Raw genomic sequence first — 21,946 nt, 5'->3', positions numbered from 1 at the left:
GATTATATATTCAATGATTGCTCAGAGTTAGGAGCATTACCATTTAAAAGATAAAAACCACTATGTAAGTACTAATAAACTTGAAGATTCAACAAAGAAATTTAATTGCTTACTATATAATTTAATGGCTTTAAACTGAAAATATGAACAAAATACCCAACTTTTTGCACCATTTAACATACTTTTATTATTTAAATAATCATTCTTGGAAATTTTAGCAAAAAGCATGTTAAGGGAATTAAATAATTACTTGTTGTACTCTTAAATGCTAGCAAATTCAAAGACGTTTTTAACAAAAACCATGTAAATCATTAAAATCCACAAATAAATGTTTTGGATGGAAAATATCTTTAAAACTATAATGATGGGTGTGTTTATGCGGTGGTATTTTTTGCCTCTTTTCCACTATTATGGAACCAAATTATTTCTTAGTCTGTCAATGCTACACATAGTATACCTACCAATAGATTTCTTTAGGTCAGTAACACCAAAAGATACTTTTTTCACAGGATCTGAAATACAGAATTGTTTCTGTGAGTAACTAGTAATTTTACTCTAAATACAATTTTTTGTTACCAGCATAAACACTTGCAACATTTTCTGTAACTCACAAAATAAAACATCTTAATCTTTATACACACTATCAAATTTTATGTGACACATACAGTACAAGTGGGTATGACATCATGATGCCCATATATGGTGAGCAATGCACACACACACACACATTTTCCACATACAAGTAGAGCTATTAGGCAAGACGTTTTTGATACCATGTTTAGTGAACTTGACGCCCACCAAGAATGATGATTTCTAATAAAAATAAAATTTTATTTTTGGCCAATTACTGCATCTGCCACCACAAAATAATGGAAATTTCAGGAGAGAATAAAAGTTTAACATTATTATGCCCACAGCTGCCTTGAAATCTCCAAATATAAGATATGTATATTTCTTCTTAATTATATAAATTTAAAGCATTTAATCATCTCATTACTACACTGTTTACATTCACCAATAAAAATTTATTTTGATATTCTCTTTCGTCAGAATGTTTTTAGCAAAACTCTTGGCTATATGAAATTTTTTTTTTTCTGCCCTCTTCTGAAGATCTTTAAAAAAAATAAGTTTGTGAAACAAAATATAAAAAAAGTCTCGCACTTTTTTTTGAATATTAACATTGCAACAAAATCTTTACCTCCAGTTTCTGGTTTATTCACAAGGTAGAACTTATATCCACCAGGAGCCTCTGCAATGAAGGTGTCATCATCAACTTTCTTTAAAGGCCAGTCAACCTTCCTGGCATTTTCAACTGCCTTGGAAGATTCAACAGTTATTCCCTAAATAATAAGTAATCAACACAAAACCATCCATAAAATTTCCATATAGATTACATTAATATTAGAAAAGAAAGATCATTATTCTATAGAAAATGTCTATTCCGATTGCTTTTGTAAATATTAAGTTTATATTTACACAAAAAAAAAACAACTTTAAATATTGACCACCATTCTTTAAATGGGGTTTCTTTTGATTTTTACACTATAATGGGAAGGTTGCTATTTACACTAAATGAAATAAATACACAATGTAATACAATAGATAAAAATATAAACAATACAAACAATTAACTATAAAAATAGTCATCTTTGTATGTTCCTTTGTAGTCAGTTTACTTTGCTGATTTTGTACTTGTATTTGTTGTGTGTTAAATTAAGTAATTAAAAAAAATCTAAACCTATTACTATTTTAGTATAGAAATCAACGTTATTGATAGAAATAAAACTAGTGTTACTGAAAATTTTTACCAAAATGGTGTCTTACTTATATTCAAATCAATATTGTACTATCATCATATCATTTGATCATTATATCAATTAATGTAGTCCATGCCCTCTACTCTTGTGGCTGTTCTCATACCTGGAAATCATTTCCTAATTCATACTTCTTGATGCCATAGTTGTATGTGAGTTCAATGACAAAGTGACTGTCCTCATCTCCATAGCCAATCATAGACTTGCTCCACTTACTGTCATATGGTCTAAAATGACAAGAAAATTAATAATCAAGAATGGAAATGTAGCTTTGTTACAGTAAGACACTTGTCTTACACCAATAAGATAAGTATCTGAAAGAAAGTTTTGATATGTTTTGCAGATGAATTTTCCATGATAATGTTCAGAATTTTAAAAAAAAGTACAAGATGAATACAGATTATTTTATACTATAAGCTGGAATAAAAAGTGATGTTTGAAAGTTAAAACTCAACAGCTTTAAATTGATCTTATTAACAAATTATCCTACCCATTACATGATGCTTTGCAACCTTCATCAAATTCTTCATGCCGGAGAAACTGAAAAAGTAATGGGATAAATTAGAAATCAAACTTAGCATTGAAACAATTGAATCAGAGTAGAGAAGAGTAACAAAGACATTGTGTGAATTTAAAACAACTGTCACACACTGACAGTTTGAAGTTTTTAGGGGCACTATACTTTAGAGTATAGAAGTCTTAGAGAAGATATGATTGAGGCATTTAGAATTATTAATGGCCTCTTATTAAAAACCACAACATTTAAAGTATCTTACCAACCGACACAAGAACACCAAGCAAGTATCAAGCAAAAAACCTGACCAATTAGAATGTGCAATTTAAATAGGAATACGCGCATGTCCCACCAACACAAAATTTTATGTTGTGTTGTTGGATAACAATATCCAAGCACACAGGGACACTTGAAATTAAAACAAATTGGGTATATAGGGGCTAAACAGAGGGCTAAATCATTCAAAAGGAAGATTATGCATGGCCTATCCTAGATTTACAACAGGCCTTAATAGCACTACAATTTCTATATGGTGAGCCTACTGAGCGAGCATACTGTCTTTGTAAGGACGATACTACTACAAACAAGGGCTACTACAAATATCTAGGCATATTCTTCTAGTAGTAGAGTAGTAGTAGGACCAGCTTTCACTACAATAATAAAAAGGCCTACTTCTAATCTTGACTTGGCTTGGAAGGACTTAAGTTTCCTTTCTGTTTAATTACTCCATATACAAACCTTCATTCCCAAAACATCTCTATAAAATCTGGCAGTTGCTGTTCTGTCACCAACTTTAAAAACGAAATGTAAAGCTCTAAAGTTAGACATTTTAACAATTGTTTTACTACAAGTACAACCAACAACAACACTAAAAACACTCTACAACTGTATTTGTTTGGATAATGAGCATGCAGAAACCAGAATATCGTCGTGTGCTAATCTCCGCACAATACAACCCACAACACATCACATTAACAATAAGTCCATCTAACTATCGCAATTTATACCCTTTAAGACCATATGTTATCACTTTGTATCATATATTAACTAGTTGTGCACATTACCATTAATATACTGGACAACGATCTAAAATTATATAATAATATCCATAATAATAACAATATAATGTTTCCATTAACTTGTCATTCATAATCATTTTATAGCAATGATATTTAACTAATTCTGCTCATTAGGCCATGTAAAATAAAATAATTGGTTAGCATCCTTATGTTATCAATTTTCATTGTAGGGAGGGAGGTTTTTTTTTTTTTTTTGCATTGAACATGAAAAAAGAGTTTCGCAAGGAAAAACAGCAAATAAGAAGAATTAAACAACAGAGACCAAAATTACATACAAGCATCTATAGCAAGCAGGAACTTTACCTATGAATAACGGCGTCATAATGCAATTATCTCTATGTATTATCATGCACAATTCACTCCTCAACACAACAGGCATCATGGATACCCATGTGGCTACAGTATAGGCCTATAGAACAACAGTAGAGCATAGAACTGCAAGTGGATTGGCTAGTGTGTGGACGGGTGGTAAACAAACCTATATTAAATTGAGTTTGTGAGTGTATTGTAAAAAAAAAAAAAAAAAAAAAAATCGGGTCGGTGGCCTTTTTGATGGTTGGGAGGGGATGCTAACCAATTATTTTATTTTACATGGCCCAATGTTCAGAGTTTTAAAAAAAAGTATAAGATGAATACAGATTATTTTATACTATAAGCTGGAATAAAAAGTGATGTTTGAAAGTTAAAACTCAACAGCTTTAAATTTATCTTATTAACAAATTATCATACCCATTACATGATGCTTTGCAACCCTCATCAAATTCTTCATGCCGGAGAAACTGAAAAAGTAATGGGATAAATTAGAAATAAAACTTAGCATTAACAATTGAATCAGATTAGAGAAGAGTAACAAAGACATTGTATGAATTTAAAACTACTGTCACACACTGACAGGTTGAAGTTTTTAGGGGTACTATACTTTAGAGTATAGAAGTCTTAGAGAAGATATGATTGAGGCATTTAGAATTATTAATGGCCTCGTATTAAAAACCACAACTAAAGTATCTTACTAACCGACATAAGAACACCGTCCAAGCAAATATCAAGTAAGTAAAACCTTACCAATTAGAATGTGCAATTTAAATAGGAAAACGCGCATGTCCCACCAACACAAAATTTTATGTTGTCTTGTTGGATAACAATATCCAAGCGCACAGGGACACTTGAAATTTAAAAAAATTGGGTATATAGGGGCTAAACAGAGGGCTAAATCATTCAAAAGGAAAATTATGCATGGCCTATCTTAGATTTACAACAGGCCTTAATTAATAGCACTACAAGTTCTATATGGTGAGCCTACTGAGCGATCATACTTTGTAAGGACGATACTACTACAAACAAGGGCTACTACAAATATCTAGGCATATTCTTCTAGAGTAGTAGTAGGACCAGCTTTCCTATGGACTACAATAATAAAAAGGCCTACTTCTAATCTTGACTTGGCTTGGAAGGACTTAAGTTTCCTTTCTGTTTAATTACTCCATATATACAAACCTTCATTCCCAAAACATCTCTATAAAATCTGGCAGTTGCTGTTCTGTCACCAACTTTAAAAACGAAATGTAAAGCTCTAAAGTTAGACATTTTAACAATTGTTTTACTACAAGTACAACCAACAACAACACTAAAAAACACTCTGTATTGTTTGGATAATGAGCATGCAGAAACCAGAATATCGTCGTGTGCTAATCTCCGCACAATACAACTATTACCATTATTAATTAAAAATATTATTTTTAAAAAATTAATACCATTATTAAAAAAAGATTTGAAGAATTTATATATACAAAATTTGTAAATTTAAATGAAATAATTTTTTTTTTTTTGTAATTTGTGTTTGTACAATAAATAATCGATTTGTGAAAAAGCCTGTAGAATAAATCAACATGGCGTCCTCCATGGACTTCTTCAGGAAACTTGGTGCTGGTGCGAAATTTGATCTAAAAAGATTTCAGCGTGATGCAGAGAAAATTCATGTTAGTTACTGTACTGTTAAATAATGACTTACATATAACCTGTCTAGGCCTGGTACTCTAGGCGTGGGGTCAGGCTAACCTATTTACGGCGCTAGGCCTCTCGAGTTAGGCCTCCAGCTACTAACGTGTGTCTAGGCGCTAGCTGGTCCTCGCCGTAGGCTAGGTATGGTCCACCGCCAGAGGAGGACCGAGCTGGCGCTGGCCCTGGTGAAGTAGTATGGTTAGGCTTTATAGATTAGTTTGAGGTCACTCTGGCTGTGCCACCATACTGTATGTTATTTTAAACTATAAAAGGAAGCTTTCATTGACATTATTAGGCCTACTGACACTGTCTCAGTGTCTGTAGTCTAGGCCTAGCTAGTTAAAAAATCTGAGTTTTTTACTTTAGGTCTACTGTATGTATGGCTTATATTCTTATAACTTTAAGACGTCTTCTATTTTCTCAATCGTTTTAATTGTTTTGTTTAATCAATCAACCTATGTTGTTTTACCCCAGAGGCTGTGGCAATTTGGCCAGCGTTATTTCAGTCTTGGTCATTTCGAGTGAAAACCACCTGGGTTAGGAAGAAGCCGAAACCAATATTTCCTGTCTTTATTTCTATAAATTATAGTGCCTACAACTTGCCAAAAAAACGGCCCAAGACTGGCATTGCTCAATACTATGCCTAGATAATTAAAAATAAAAACATTTAAACAGCACTTGAAAAGGAGTCTGCATCAGAGCATTGGTTGTCTTTGACTAATTTGAAGTGCATTTCATAAATTGGCTTCATTTCCCTCATTTTTGTTGGTCACCCCATCTTTGAATCTGCCAGTCCAGTATTTTACATCTGTATATATATTATTACTTTTCCCTACGTCTACTGCAATAGAGAAGTTCAAATAAAGAGGCAGCCTAGGTAAGGTCTAGAAGTAAAATGTAAATACATTTTTTAAAACTTTCTACCATTTGGTTTAATTTTTTAGATCAAGAAAGTCTCCCAGCAAAAATCAGCAAAGCATGTGCATGCATCCCTTGATTTCTTTAACTCGCCTGGAAAAAGGAATCAACAAGGAACAACTGATGATCTGGAGGGAATTAAAGAAAAAGACGAAATAGAAGATGAAAGAGTGAACACCTCTGTTAAACGAAAACAGAATCCACAAGGTACTGTTTTAAATAATAATGTATATTAATAATGACAGTCCTGTAATTGTTTGCACGTTTTATTTTATTGCACACTAACTTCTGCTGTACGAGATCCGCCAGTGCACCATTAGAGCAATGTCTTTAAAATTGAAATTCTGTAACATTGCTTAATTTTTTATCTTACTGAGTTTATGTATACTGATTTTAGGTTTCATTTTAGTTGGGACATTCATTAGGTAGCTGGTTCTAAATTGATGTGCCTCCCTTTCAACCAGATGTCCTGCTTTTAAATGTTCATTGATTGATATGTGTGAATTTGAATGTCAACTCTTAACTGAAAAATATTTAAAGAGAAATGTTAGGAATAATTATATGTTGTTGTTATCCTTGGATGTTTGTTTTTTCAGGGCTTAAAACTGAAAGTCAAACTGTAAAGAAGAGTAAACTTCCTCCAGAAACAATTGAATTGCTGCGACAAGAAAAGGTACTAGATAAATACAATACAGTACTGAGCACACTAATTTATGTCTTTAAACACTTAGAGTTGATTAACAGGGCGGTAAAGATGCTTGCCTTCCAGTTCTGGGGGCATGGGTTCAATTCTTATCACTCTTACAGGATTTTGTCTCACAACACCAAAGACACTGCCACTCTGTAATGCGAGACCATTTTTATACCTTGTTTCGCAAACTTATTTTATAGAGATCATCAGACTAGGGTGGAAAAAAATAAGAATAAATATTGTTTTCTTTAAATTTTGCAAATAGTTTTGCCAAAAACATCCAGATGGAAGAGAAAATAAAAATAAAATAAAATGTTATTGTTGAATGTAAACGGTTACAGGAAATATATAATTATGAAGAAATACATATTTAATTTTTGGAGATTTTTTTGGCAGCAGTGGGTGTAATAAAAATTAAGAAAAACTTTTATTATTATTTTTTTTAATTTCCATTTTTTGTGGCGGCTGATTGGCCAAAAGTAAAATATTATTGTCGATCGTCAATGAAACTTGGTCTATATAGGCTTTGTGTTGTGTCTTATGCAGGGATTGCCACTTCAAATATGATTGAATTTGCTGATTGGCATATTTTTGGTCCTTGTTCCTAAGAGTTTTATATATATGTATACAAAAAAGTAGCCTGAAATTGACTCGGTATTAAAAATTATATTTAGTATAACATTAATCAAGTTTAATTTCTCTCTCAAGATCAACTCTACCAGAAAGAAAAACAAAATTCATTTTGAAGGAACTGATGTGCCTGAGCCAGTCACAGATTTCCAACAGTTACAACAAGAATACTGTGTGCATGGAAATATCCTAAGAAACATTGCACAGTCAGGATATGAAAAACCAACACCTATACAGATGCAAGTCCTTCCTGTAATGCTAAATGTAAGTTGCACCAGATACATGTATTCTAAAATATAAACCGAAAGTGAAGAACTGTGTGGCTAAGTTGAATATGCACACTGACCCACCTGTGGGGGAACGATGGACCAATGGTTGTAGAAAAGCTGAACCACTGTTAGTTATACTTAACTTCCTTTGTAAATTTCTTCGTTTCCACCATGTGTTGTGCTTTTGAGTATTTTAAAAATGATTATATAAAATAAATAAATAAATAAATAAGAAATAAAACACAGGTTATAGTGCACTCCTTCACTTGGCTCATTTCCATTTTAAAGTGACAGTTTAACACAAAGAAGCACATTTATACTTACAGTTGTGTAAGCTGTTTTACTGGACAAATTAATTCATCCCTTTACTCTTCAGAATGCCTATTTTAAAGTTGGACAAAATTATTTATAAAATTCTCTATTGTCTTTGCAGAGACGCGAAGTGTTGGCTTGTGCACCGACTGGATCTGGAAAGACTGCAGCATTCATCATTCCAATCTTGGCCCATCTACAGGTTTGTCCTGGACTGTTCCAAATTATTTTTAGTATCACAAGAATATAAGAAGAATAAATGATCAACATTTTAATGAATGATCTCCATAATATACAATTCTATTACGTGTAACATGTCTGTTTGAACCTGTCTTTGTGCCTATTGCTGTCTACAAATACAGGTCTCCCTTAAATTTATGACCACTTTTGAGACCGGGGTTCCATTGTAGCTTTGGTCTCTAATTAGAATAAGAAACATAAAAAGACATTCGTGAATTTTGTACCACAGAAAATCTTTTAATTGGAAGTAGTCTTTAATTGGAGGGATATTTAGTTAGAGGGAGACCTGTACCATTTTTTTGTGAAGTGCACTATTGTTATTGATTAAACACAAGTTAAAATTGAGATCAATATTATTTTAGAACAAATTTATGGATAATAATAAATACATCAAATATTTTTTGTGGAAATGTGGTCTTTAATTGGAGGTGTCTTTAAATTGAGGGAGACCGGTATTAACAAACAAATCATTTAAAAATTTGTTACATAGCATTTGTTTAGTAATAATTTATTGGCACCCATTGTTGCACCCTGCAAAGACTGAGGGTCCTACACAATGAATAGAGGGTAAATGCCCAAGTCTGATTTATGTGAGGTCTCACAACTTTTACACACAATTTTGATTTAATGTTTTTGAATAATTGATACTTATATTTTATGATTGTATACTTTTTAAGTGAATTTTCTTACTAAAAAAGTGTTCTCTGCACATATTCTGTAATTCTAGTCCTAGTATTTGTACATGTTAGTTTATCTTTGAGGCTAACTTTCTCAAAACATGGTTTTCAAACACCTAAACATTAAATGCTCACATCTCTAGGCCTACTTCTCCTGTGGAAGCTATTCAAAGACCAAATTAAAGTTTATAATGTGATCTACCCAAATGCAATATAAGCTCTGTTTTTGATTTTCTAACCATGAGACTTATTTTGTGGTGAGACCTCGCATATCTTCTTGACATATTTCTCATGCTATTGCCCATTCATCAGTTGTTAAAAATTTATATGAACTTAAATGAATTTAAAGAAAATTACTGATTTTTTTTTTTTAGAAATCAAGAGGTAAAGGAATAAAAGCTGTAGTTGTGTCACCAACAAGAGAACTTGCACAGCAGACATATCGAGAGTTTGAACGTCTCGCAGAAGGTCAAGAGTTAAAAATCAAAGTACTTGATAAAATACAAACAATGAACAAGTCAGCAAAACTAATATGTGGTATGTTAGACTTTATATATAGGTATTGTTTAAAGTGTCCTTGAGTGTAATGGTGGGAATGATTATTGAATTGTGAAAACAGGGGTGCATATAGAGTTGAGGTGTATTGAAAGAAACTGTTTTAATATAAAGTTAAGAAAAAATAAGAGAATGTTGTACAGTATGCCATCTTGATAGGTCATTGTCACACCATTCATTCATCCAAAAGTACACAATAGAATAGCACTATATTAACCCTACTGTTAATAATCAATAAACAATACTAACATTTTATAAACACATAAATGTAAAGTGATGGCTGCTAATAATTATACTACTAAAAGTAGTAGTAATAATAATAATTCTTTATTGGTCCTCATTCAATATGAAATCGGAAATTCGGGCCTTGCCCCTGGGGACCTACAACACACACAGTGCAACGCCACCCAACTTTAATACATAACGGACACACAGATACAAACATTGTCCTTAACCTGCCTTACTCTCAATATGAAGGTTATTTGAAGAGCCAAGCGATCAGACTCTAGAACAGGAACAATACCTCTTAGCTATCTGCTCAGTTTAATTTCCTGATTTACTTAGCTGTTTAAAAGTATTTCAATATATTCATACTTATCTTTATAATTCATTTTGCTGTAGACATACTTGTATGCACCCCAAATCGCTTGGTGTTCATGCTCAAAGAAGAAACTCAGTCTCTCAAACTCAAAAAGTAAGTAATGTGTCCATCAATGTTAAGTATATTTCTTTCAGTAAACAATACTTTATGCAACTAAGTTTTCTGTGTGATTGTGGATGTAGAAGAACTCACAACACAAATAATGCATTGGCTGTGCAGATGGTGGGGAAGATATGCCTGATGATATAACAAGGTGATTGACTTAAAAATCAATTGTCAATTTTGTTGTTGTTCGGGCACTGACTGGAAGATAAAAACCCGGCATTTTTTTCGCTCAAAACTTGCCATCAAGCCCTGCAGGCTATAAAAATATTGTCCATCTACTTTTTTTTTATACTTATTCATAGTGTTGAGTGGCTTATCATAGATGAATCTGATAAACTATTTGAAGAAGGAAAATCTGGATTTAGAGAACAGCTGGCTGTTATTTACAAGGCGTGCGACTCTTGCCATGTGCGCCGGTCACTCTTCAGCGCCACATTTGCATACGATGTTGAACAGTGGTGTAAGATGAATCTGGATAATGTTGTTGCCGTTACAGTTGGGCAAAAGTATGTAGATCAGTTTCTGTCCTGAAATAGAGGTCTGTCTGGGTCAATGAATGATTACTGATTGGCAACTCAGCCCTGAGGTTGGGGCTTTCAATATTGTTAATTTTTTTTGTCTTAAGAGAGATTTCTCCCTCCATCAAGAAAGTGGGTACCTGTTAGGGTCAGATGCTTTACTTTTATGATATTTTTTTTTTATAGCTGCACACGTATAAAGGTGAAAATTATATATTTGTATTATTATTATTATGTTGCTCAGGATTGTAGCTATATAAAGGGTGGGTGAGAGACATTTTAAGGTTGGATGGGGGATAACATTGGTATTAAGAGTGGATTTTAAGGATTTAAAAGTGGGTTAATAAGGGACGGTGGAGCGTTTTAAACTAGGTGGAAAACTTCAATGCTGGGTGGCCTTGCCCACTTCTGCTCACCACATTCCTGGTTGCTAAAACCTACCTTAATTGGAACTTAGACAATGGAGAAATTAGAGAACAGTTGAAAAAAAAAAGCGACGTTAAGGGGAAAATAACATGACATTAAAGGGAAAATAACACAAAAAAAATTGGATTTAGTGAAATAGTAATTATTATTATTATTATTATTATTATTTAGTGAGGTAAAATTCACATTATTTTAAACTTATTGAAAATAATGAATTATTAGATTTCAAAATTCTTTTCCTTTTTTTTAATGAAAATTTAAGGAACACTGCAACAGACACCATTAAGCAAGAACTAACTTTTGTCGGTACTGAGTATGGCAAGCTACTAGCAATAAGGAACATCTTTAGAAAAGTGAGTTTCATACATTGATATCTATCGTTGCTAAGGAGTGGGGAAGGGCTTTTTGGAGGAGGTAGAACTGATCTGAGCCTCTGAAGTACCTTGGCATGTACTGCTGTTCTGTGGCACATCAAGGTATTTGCAGGAGGGGTGTTCAGAGTGTAGACCCATTTTAGACCCTCCTCCACTTTGACGTGAACCAATGCCATGTTTCAGAGTGTTGCTGCTGTCTTGAGTGCACATAAGGCCTATAAGATTTGATTGACCACAACATACTGGTCCAGCTAGTTAATATCAACTCTTTTGTTTCATTTACAAACATATCTCAAGAATTGTGTTAGTAAGGTATTTTCATATATTATTTTGTTTATGTCAGATGTTTTATTGAATGATAAGTTTGATTAATCTTTGGACCAAATAATTTCCATGAAAATGGTACTGGGTAAATGTTTAAAAAATTGTTTTTGATAATTATTATATTAAAACCAAGAGTTTTATTTTAATATACTATTACAATTTAAAAATTCTGAAATTAAAATTATGAAGAATAATGACTGATCGATAATGACTGATTAATTATTATCTTTTCAAGGGTTTTGAGCCTCCAGTTTTAATGTTTGTGCAGTCAAAGGATAGGGCCAAGGAGTTATTTAATGAGCTTGTATATGATGGCCTGAATGTTGATGTGATACATGCAGATAGACCACAACAACAGGTTAGACAGATTATTATTTCTAACTGTGGGGGAAAAAATTAATTATATTGTGTCAGTTTCCATAGGTTATTTTCAAAGATGCATTGCATTGACAACAGTTATAAAAAAAAAATTTTTTTTATAAGATTTATATTCCCCAAGTCATTGGATACAGAATCAACCTCCACTTCCTGGATATTACTCCTAGTTATGCTTGTAATGAGCATTACCAATTTCATTTTCAATCATTTACCTTATACAAGGTACCCATTTATACTCCTGGCTGAAGAGAGCCAATAAAGATAAAGTAGTTTTCCCAAGAACACACACAGGCAATGAGATTACCAATGGTCTCAAACCCCCAAACTTTTCATTAAAAGCCCAACGTCTTAAAAGATGTGCCACGCACTTCTATTTAGAAAATTCAGTAGGAATTTGGTGGAAACATACATTACATCTCTTGATTTTATAAACTTTTCAGAGAGATGAGGTAGTTAAAAACTTCAGGTCTGGCAAGATATGGGTTCTGATCGCCACTGAGCTAATGGGACGTGGGATAGATTTCAAGGGTGTGAACCTTGTCATTAATTATGATTTCCCAACTTCTGCGGTGAGTTACATCCATCGAATCGGTAGGACAGGACGAGCAGGGAGAAACGGAACAGCTATCACATTCTTTACGGAAAATGATCTAGCACACCTGAGAAGGTTTGTACTTTGATGAAACTGATTTTAGGATTAGTTTGCTTTGTCTGCACTATTAAGTTTGATGTGATAAATTTCTGTGATTTGCCCATATTTGGGCTTAATGATGTCATCATATCCATACATGGGCAATTGGCAGGTACTGTATTTTTTTCACATAAAACTTGATGAGGACCAAATTAAATTTTCATGTAACATTGAGGGCCACCCAACATTTATGTCTCCAGTGCACTCCTAAAAACCTAAATGTTTGGTATAGGGAGATTAGAAAGGCTGCTTGCTTAGTGTGTTAGAGTTGTGTTAAAAAGTTTAGCTATGGGGATTGTGGTCGGGAAGTTTAAAAGATAGAAATAGTTATCTAAATTACATATTTTTTTAGATTCCATTTATCAAATCAGCCTTTGTCTATAAAGGAAGATATGGGAAAATTTTGTGCCAATCAAAGTTTATTGATTACATCATTTATTGTTTTAATTTATGTCACCAGCATCGCCAATGTTATGAGAAACGCCGGCTGTGAAGTACCAGAGTACATGTTGCAGATCAAGAAAACATCCAAGTAAGTGCCATTTCTATGCAAATTAGCAAATAATAATCCATGCAGCAATAAATTGTTTTGAGAAATGTAAAGAATTCACAGACTACGAATTCTTCAGATCCCCAGCTTAATTCCATCACTGCAAGTTACTACCGTGTATTGTGTTTTGGAAAGACATTTGTTTAATAATTTCATGTTTTTTTTTTAATTACAGACGAGAGAAGAAACGTCTAGAAAGAAATCCAGTGGAAAGAACTACAATCAGAACACTGCCAAAAAAAGACTTGAAAAAAGCTCGTTGGAAAAGGTAATTGTATTTCAGGTATTTAAAGTGTATTATTGAACAGGACTTCATCCTTCAGTGTGTCAATTGTTAGTGATGCAGGATTCATTGTCAGGTATGAGTCAACAGTGGGGCATTGAAGAAATTGCAGTAAAAGGGGCACAAGGAAGGAATTTGACAGGTGAGCCCATTGCACAAGAAGAAAGTGCAATGGGGTCATTTCGTACCAATTTTTGCAGTCATCTCGGATTTCCCACGAAAACTAAGTACTGTAATTCCTATATAGCAAGAAATGGCACTCTCCAACTTAAATGCGATTTTCTTTGTTCACCCTGGGCTAGCTTGGTGTCCCCACCCTTGAATCCACCTCTGATTATGTAGAAGTATTCACCATATAATTTACCTGTATGAAATTGCAAAGCCTACAATACAATTATTAAGAACATAGGAATACTGTATTAAAAAAGTACATGAGCAAATGTAATGGCTAAAGTGAAAGAAAAAAATTGATTTAAATAATAATAATAAAATATAATTCATAATTTTTTTTAAATTTTCTTTAGGGAAATTATAAAACAGAAACTTGCAAAAAAGCAGAATCACGGAAGTAAACCTTCAATTGCAGCTCATGCAGGTGAATCAGCTGCTGGCAAAAAAGAAACAATTACAAAAATGAATAAGCATCCTAATGCCTTGAAACATTCAAAAACAATTAAAAAGGCACAAATTCATAGAAAGAAATCTAATGAGGTGCATAAAAAAGAAGAAAAAGGAACATGAACCAGAACCAAGCTATAAGTGGAGTCGTATCCTGATTTTTATTCAAGAGGTCTAATACAAAAAAAGAAAAAGCTACACCATAAAAGAACATAAATATAGAACCAGCAATTTGAGTTGTCAATACTTATGCAGTTATCCGGTACATTTTAATTAAAGTATAGGCACAGTATTTGGTATATACAGTACAGTATAATGGTCATTTATCAAGAGCCCTTGTTTTTCGCTTTAATTGAATACAAGATTGCTAAGCAACAGACCACATCTAAATATCAGCATTGGGTTTAAACCTTTTGTAGGAAACCCGAAGCCTTCTTGCTGCACTGAAAAAAACTTTTCATGATTGGTCACATCTTGAGAGTAACTGAAGCTCTTTTCACTACTACAAAATGATAAGCATAATCTAATATTTAAAATCTTAAATGATCTTAAAATGCAACTTGCTGCAAACAAGCAACGTTGGCCCTTGTGTCAAAATTGTAAGTTATTTATTAATTTTTTTTAAATTTAGATCAAATCAAATCAAACTTTATTTGTCCATTAAAACACAGGTAAAATGGAAATTCTTTTTCCACTGGCAAAGAACATGAAACATAAAAAAAACATTGTAAAAACATTAAAACACACCAGGACAACAGTGACTAAAATTTGTGCGGATGTATGTGCAACTGTTTTTCTTTTCCTCTAGTATCATTGGTCAGATACTGTATTTTTGGAAAACAATTGATTAATAATAATAGTCAGATTATTCATTATTCAATATGACCTTACAACCCTATATATTTGGTAGCACAAATACTGCAGTACTGTCTACTATTCTAAATGACACTACAGGGGCGGATTGCTATAAAACGGTCTTAACTTGTAGTCTTAAATTCTCGAATAAAGCCGGCTTTATCACTTAGACGGTCTTACTAAAGTCATTCCTCTAAGGCCATTGCTATAAAACAGCCTTCCCTAAGACCGCTTTGAGTATTGAAACGCAAACAAGCACTCCCTGGTAACGTAAGATTGAGGGCGATGTCATGCGTGCTCGACGCACGCAAATGTATTGAAATGAACGTAAATAAATGCCGTAGACCTATTTTTAAAGACGCTGAGAAGTGTGCGGAGTATTCGTTGTTCGATTCTCTGACTTTGATGATCTAGGCCTAGGTCTTGCCATTGAAGTGTTAGATTAATCAGCAGAACGCCATGATGAAAATGATTTAAGACCGTTTTAAGCCTCCTCCGAGTAGGCTTTAACATTTAAGACGGTTAACTGGTTAGACTGCGGTACAGCAATGGTCTATAATCATAGACCAGTAGTGACGTCACGATTATAGTCGGCTAACCATTAAGACCGCCTAAAATAAAGACCGCTTATAGCAATCCGCCCCAGGAACCTTATTTAAATTTAAACAACACAATTAAGAAATAAGTCAACAGATTTAAAATTTGATAAATACAGTACTTTATTCTACAAAAGTCCACATCCTTCTTTGGTCAAATGCATATAAAAAAGATATAAAAGGAAACGAATTGAAATACAAGTCTGAAGGAAATTTGGTTTTGTGTATTGCTACAATGTTACTGGTTTCCATCATGAGTATAATTTTATTATATTTATTATAGCAAAATTATTAAATATAAAATAGAATGTATACTGTATTATACATTCATACAATAATTTCTTATGTACTTAAAAATCCAGTTATCATATGAATAAAAGTGTAAAGCATTTAATAAATTCATAAATTTCACTAACATTATGTAGTGTACAACCCTTAATTCTTAGTAAACAGCTACTACTGTAATAATATTCCAACTTTATCAATTTTAAAATAGTGCTCCTAAAAACTAAGAAAATCATCTCAAAACAACTAATGTAGAACCCATATGCGCAGATACCTTCAGAGCCACACAAATTGTCTCTTTACAGTAGATGTTCTAATTTTCGTATTTAAAAACCTACCAAACTAGGCATGATATATACATTATCTACCGTAGATTAAATCTTGATTGCATGGGTCTCAAGTTGGAAGAAGCCACTTTTTGGGAGAATAATATTGTTTTTCTGTGCACGCTGATACCCATTGGAACCGACTTCCGAGAGACAGTTCATAATAGAGTAGCAAAAACCCTGTCAGTTTGTGGGCGATAGGCTATTTTCTGGCAGATTTTTCTTGTATTCCAGGACACCTGGAACCCCTATGATTGTCTTTGTGTAATCTACTGTACTACATACTGTAATCATATTAGTCCAGATCACTAAATATGCCATGCTAGATAAGATGTTTTACTTCAAAGAAAGCAGGCATAATACTTTAGTTAAAAAACTAAATATACAAGTCTCTTATTGACTTTTTCTAGTGTCTGTTTTTGTTTACGTTGTTGAATTTGTATGGAAAAAGTAATGTTATGGAACGCCATTAGTTCCAAAATGGATTTATTTTTAATAATTTACACTGATTAATACGAAATTTAGTGACTGGACCCCAGTCTAAACAAGACTATATTATCAAGGTGTTTTTATACACCCTACTTTCATCTACCAATCATTTCTCAACCTTTCTTATACAGTACTTCTACTAAATACTCAGTTCTCCTGAAACAAAATGTTACACAGAATAGGTTCTAATACTGAATCATCATCTTCACTTGAGTGAATTGAAACCAAGCTAAAAGTATCTACAATTGATAATGTTACATGCTTCTGTTTTCCTTAATACAAATATATATTTAACAGTACAAGTGCTTATCCTGTGCATTCGCACGAATGCAATGTAGTAGCGTATAAGAACTAAATTTCTTCACCATGAAATTTGTGTAACATTTTTAGTATAACTGCAAAGACGGTCACTCACTGCGGCAGACGGTCGTCAGCTGCCACATTCTATAAAAAACAGGAATAAGTCGTGCAACAGATCATTTTTAATGACGATCTGTCCAGACTGCCACTGGCGTGTCATCTAGCACTTTACAGGAAGCAGAGTTGGATTTGTTGTATGATACAGTTAGTGCCCTGGCTTAAGGCACACAGAAACATCATTAAAAATTGCTTCGCTACTCCTGTTTGGCTTCAACCACAACACAGTAGGCATTTACTCCCGATTTTCCTCTACCAGGGCAGTTCTTTCCCTTTGTGGTCAAGCAGTTTACCCGTGGAGGATTCATTTAGCGAGCTGAACAAACTCAACATGTTACGCACACTTTGCTCTGTTGTAAGAGTAGCATGTTCACCACCCATATCAGTTTTCACCCAGCCTGGATGAACACACATGACCAGGATGCCAAGGGGTTGAAGGTCACCACTCAGAAGCTTTGTCAGCATGTTGACAGCAGACTATGAAAGACAAAATTTATACGAAATTCATTACTGTACAAGTTTCACAACTAATTTAATGAATCTCACAACCAATTTAATATGAGAACTATGTTTTTTCTAGCAAAAAAGAAACTCCGCAGCTAGTATCGATACATGTCGATACAAACTCAACCAGTCCAGCTCTTTAGTAGAATATGACTGGGTGTGGCATTTACTTGTCATGGTTATGGAAAGGTTACTCTCAACAAACAGTCATCATTTCCTTATGGAGCATTGAAACAAAATTGTTAATGTTGATTAATTTACTGGATTATTAACCAACATTATAAAAAGTATAACAGGATGTTATGATATCAATACCAATTATGAAATAATTTTTTTTTTTATTTATTTTTTATTTTTTTGCAGCATAAAACTAATTATCTTCATTTAAAAACAAATGTATATAGTATAATCACTTGGATTACTTCAAAGGTCGGTGTGGCCAACAGGGGGCTTCGGGCATAGCATGTCGGTGTTTCACATTAGGTCCAAGTACAAGTTGCTTGGAGATAATCCATGTCCCATCAGATCAACTCTAATTATAACTTTTCCCTTCAAATAAATTAAGCACCAGGAGCCTATACTGTTGTTCATAAGGTGTGACGGGTAATATAGGGTCTAAATAACAAACCTTAGATATTTGATATGGATATGATGCTTTGGAACCAGGAGGAACAGATGCAATGGATGACAGAATAGAAGACATATTAATGACGGCTGCTTTGGAAACACTCATTCCAGGTTCGGAGGACGAGGAAACGGCTGCTTTCAGTAACGGTAGCAAAGTCTGTAGGACACAAATGCAAAAGTTAAAGAGATTATAAAACCAAGATAAACTCTCATAGTACAATGAAGTCTCAAATTTTATTTCAAATGATTACCAGGATATTGAAAACTAACACAACATGAAACCGCCGCGCCTCTATACATCATCATCTACGCCAAGATGTTTCTTGTAGGTTTGACGTTTGTACAATGCAGCATTTGGCGCAATGGCTTACTTAAAGCCGTTTGGTTATCGGGTGTTAAGGGAGAGATTTGGAGGATGGAATGATTGATAAACTTTAGGCAGAGGTTAATGGTATAGTTAGACTTAGAGATACAAACACAGAATAAAACAAGGCTGCGTCTTGTCTCCAATCTTGTTTAACATTTTAATGAATGAAATTAAAAAGATTCTTGTTTTAAATGATCTTGGTATCAGAGTGAATGACACGTGGGTAGGGATTATTCTGGGCTGATGATGTTGTCTTATTAGTAAATAATGAGCATGGAAATGGCAAAGATGCTCAATCTTGCAACAATGGATAGTAACTTATAATTTCCATTTCCATTAAAATTTCAATGTTTTCTCAAAATGTGAATCAGAAAATTTATTTAAATTAATATGTGATACCATTGACTATCCCATCGGAAATTGGACCAACTTAATTTTGAATAAACTTAAACAAGAAGCTTGTACTGATTGGAGAAGTAATCTTGATCAAAAATCTCCCCTTTCATATTACTCAATTATTAAGGAAAGCTCTTGCTTAGGAAAATATTTACTTGAAACTACAGATTTTGAGGGTGCTTGCATAAAATTTAGATTACGCTCCAATACTTTACCTTTACAAAGACGAATCTTAAGTTGGTCCGATAATAATGATGGCATTTGTTCTATTTGTAACTCTGATTCAATTGAAGATATTAGACATTTTCTTTTTTCATGTCCTTCCCTCCATAACATCAGATTGGAAGAACTAGCAAAGCTTGAACATGAAATAATAAATACAAATAGGCCTATTTGGAACCAATTTATAAATTCAACAACCGATCAGAAGTTAATGTATGTTCTTGGCTCTTTTTCACTAAATTTTCCAAAAGAAATTGAAGAAAAATTTGACAGGTTTTGTAAAAGGGCATGGAAAAAAAGAAATGCGATCAAAAAAGAAAATTGAACGTTTTTAAATTTAGCCCTGTATTACTTTATATTACTTATCTATTTGATTTAATTTCATCTGTGTGATCAGGCCTGATATGTGTACTTGTGTGATAGGTGGTGTTGTATAAAGTATGTACTGTATGTCTCTATGTTTATATTTGTGAGTATAGTACAGTCATGTGGCTATGGGTATGCAGTTTTGTATGGATATGTATGTACTTATGTACTGTATGTGTATTTCATGTACGTTTGTATGGTGTTTATACAATTTGTTCATGTGTGTTAGCTTGCATCACTTTATTTTGCCTTAAGTTTTTAGTTTAAGATTGCTTTTAAGTTTTAAATGACTGAACAGTTTCTTTTTTTACTTTACCTTAATGTCCCTTTTGAGAATTTGAACTGTCTTTTTCTTAGCAAAAATCTTTTTTGTGAACTTTACCGTACACTGTATTGTTTTGGACGCATCTTCTATTGAGAAGTGTGCTAATGATTGAAAAGTGTAGTTCCTAATAAATTAATGCAGTGTGTGCTCAGCTGTTGTATGTTCAAATCTTGTATTTAAAAACAGGATTTTGATTTGACAAAAACATGCGACATGCTACCACGATCTAAGTAAGTATGTCAGGAATATACAATGGTTTTTTGATAATCAGAGCTTCATGACATACCGGTAACCATCAAAATGAGACTTTTTCTATGAAGATACAGTATGTTTATATTTCATATTCTATTGTATACATTACCTGACAGAGATTCATTGGACCAACAACATTTGCACTGAAACTCTGCTCCATCGCATTTCGTGTTACATTTTCCAATGCTACATATTTTTCAAGGTTGACTCCAGCATTGTTCAGTAGGATATTCAACCCTTGGCCCTCTAGAATTCTTTGGACGTTGTCAGCCAGTGTTCGAATAGAGGACTCGTTAAGGACATCTAAATTGAAAAGAATAATGATTAAAATAAAATGCAACTTGTCAGGTAGAAATAAAAAAACAAATTGAGAGTAATCTTTTTAAATCCTAAATTTGTCAGATTTTCCGGGGATCCTTCACAGCACATAAAGCCAATTACACTCAACATTGTGCCCCCACACGTTGTGATTATAAAATGGTCTGCAGTGGGTATCTCATTGTATATGGACCAGCCTAGGGCCTATATCATACCTACTAATTCACACTTTCAACCAAACCTAGCTCTTAAGCCACTCACCTAAAATTTCCCGCTTTTCCACTATTTATCTCAAGCTTTATTTTTTTTGTCGAAATACTCAAAACCTTTGTTATGCTATAGTTTATCAGGCCATCATCATAAAATTCTATTGCTCCTGTTCTAGCCTAGCTACAAATTGTTAAGGTTTAATTTGAGCACTAGTAGAGAGATCACCAGAGATTGAGAGTGCACCAGAGAGCATCTAGGCCCTAAGCCAAAATTTTTCGGAGCCACTGGGCGGGGCCTCGACCTACGCCATTGGGTTCTTTTCCTGTCAAATCTCAAACCACTAGATACCTCCAACTTGGCATGTACAGTATGCTAAGTATATAGGCACCAGGCCAGGCCTATTTATTATACACATACATTATAGGTCTAGGCCTACTACCACCATCACAACTTCACATCCTCTGTCAAATGCCCGATGCCCACCCAGTGGCGGCTTTAGGATATATTTTCTGGGGGGGTGGGCTAAGTTGTCAAACAGGGAGACTTGAGCTCATACGCTCGAGCTGGGGGAATGAGGGGGTTCAATTCCCAAATGAGATTTTTTTTAAACAATAGCAACCTCTGGATGATGGCTGGAAGGCCTTTTTCATGAATCGCTAGACATCTTGAAGTGATGACAAGCATTGCGAATCAGCGGTGCGTAACCAACAGAAATAAGATAAGCTTTTTGGCTGACTTTCTGACATCATGCTATTTAAAAAATCATAACTCCATAACGGGGCGTCGTATCCAAAACATTTTTCCAGCAAAATGTTCTTAAAAGACT

General features: G+C 33.6%; 3 protein-coding genes across 3 annotated transcripts in view; 1 reads left to right on the top strand and 2 right to left on the bottom strand.

Moving 5' to 3' along the window:
* Positions 1 to 3,267, bottom strand: part of LOC117118435 (glyoxalase domain-containing protein 4-like) — a gene marked incomplete in the record, with an annotated part of 5,512 nt that extends 2,245 nt beyond the window's left edge. The window contains 4 exon segments of the mRNA XM_033263026.1: positions 1,199 to 1,340; positions 1,921 to 2,041; positions 2,305 to 2,354; positions 3,067 to 3,267. Coding sequence (XP_033118917.1) covers positions 1,199 to 1,340; positions 1,921 to 2,041; positions 2,305 to 2,354; positions 3,067 to 3,156 — 403 coding nt within the window.
* A 1,991-nt stretch (positions 3,268 to 5,258) lies between these two features.
* On the top strand, positions 5,259 to 15,858 carry LOC117118381 (probable ATP-dependent RNA helicase DDX52). Its single transcript, XM_033262961.1, has 14 exons — positions 5,259 to 5,383; positions 6,350 to 6,530; positions 6,920 to 6,996; positions 7,723 to 7,908; positions 8,347 to 8,427; positions 9,517 to 9,679; positions 10,319 to 10,391; positions 10,706 to 10,909; positions 11,610 to 11,700; positions 12,281 to 12,403; positions 12,864 to 13,090; positions 13,575 to 13,646; positions 13,840 to 13,932; positions 14,472 to 15,858. Exons 1-14 carry the CDS (start codon positions 5,294 to 5,296, stop codon positions 14,686 to 14,688), a joined length of 1,878 nt encoding a protein of 625 aa, XP_033118852.1. The 5' UTR covers positions 5,259 to 5,293; the 3' UTR covers positions 14,689 to 15,858.
* Positions 15,859 to 16,121: 263 nt separating this feature from the next.
* Positions 16,122 to 20,895, bottom strand: LOC117118382 (C-factor-like; the record flags this gene model as incomplete). The annotated part of the gene is given in 3 exon segments (XM_033262962.1): positions 16,122 to 18,010; positions 18,666 to 18,821; positions 20,702 to 20,895. Coding segments are annotated over 3 exon segments (575 nt in total), but the record flags the coding sequence as incomplete, so codon positions are not given.
* Positions 20,896 to 21,946: the final 1,051 nt, after the last annotated feature.

Source organism: Anneissia japonica, unplaced genomic scaffold (genome assembly GCF_011630105.1).
Source record: "Anneissia japonica isolate Jap-2015-1 unplaced genomic scaffold, ASM1163010v1 scaffold695_len1296351_cov181, whole genome shotgun sequence".
NCBI lineage: Eukaryota > Metazoa > Echinodermata > Crinoidea > Comatulida > Comatulidae > Anneissia > Anneissia japonica.
Note: the sequence above shows the minus strand (reverse complement) of the source record. Positions and strands in the feature narration are given on the sequence as shown.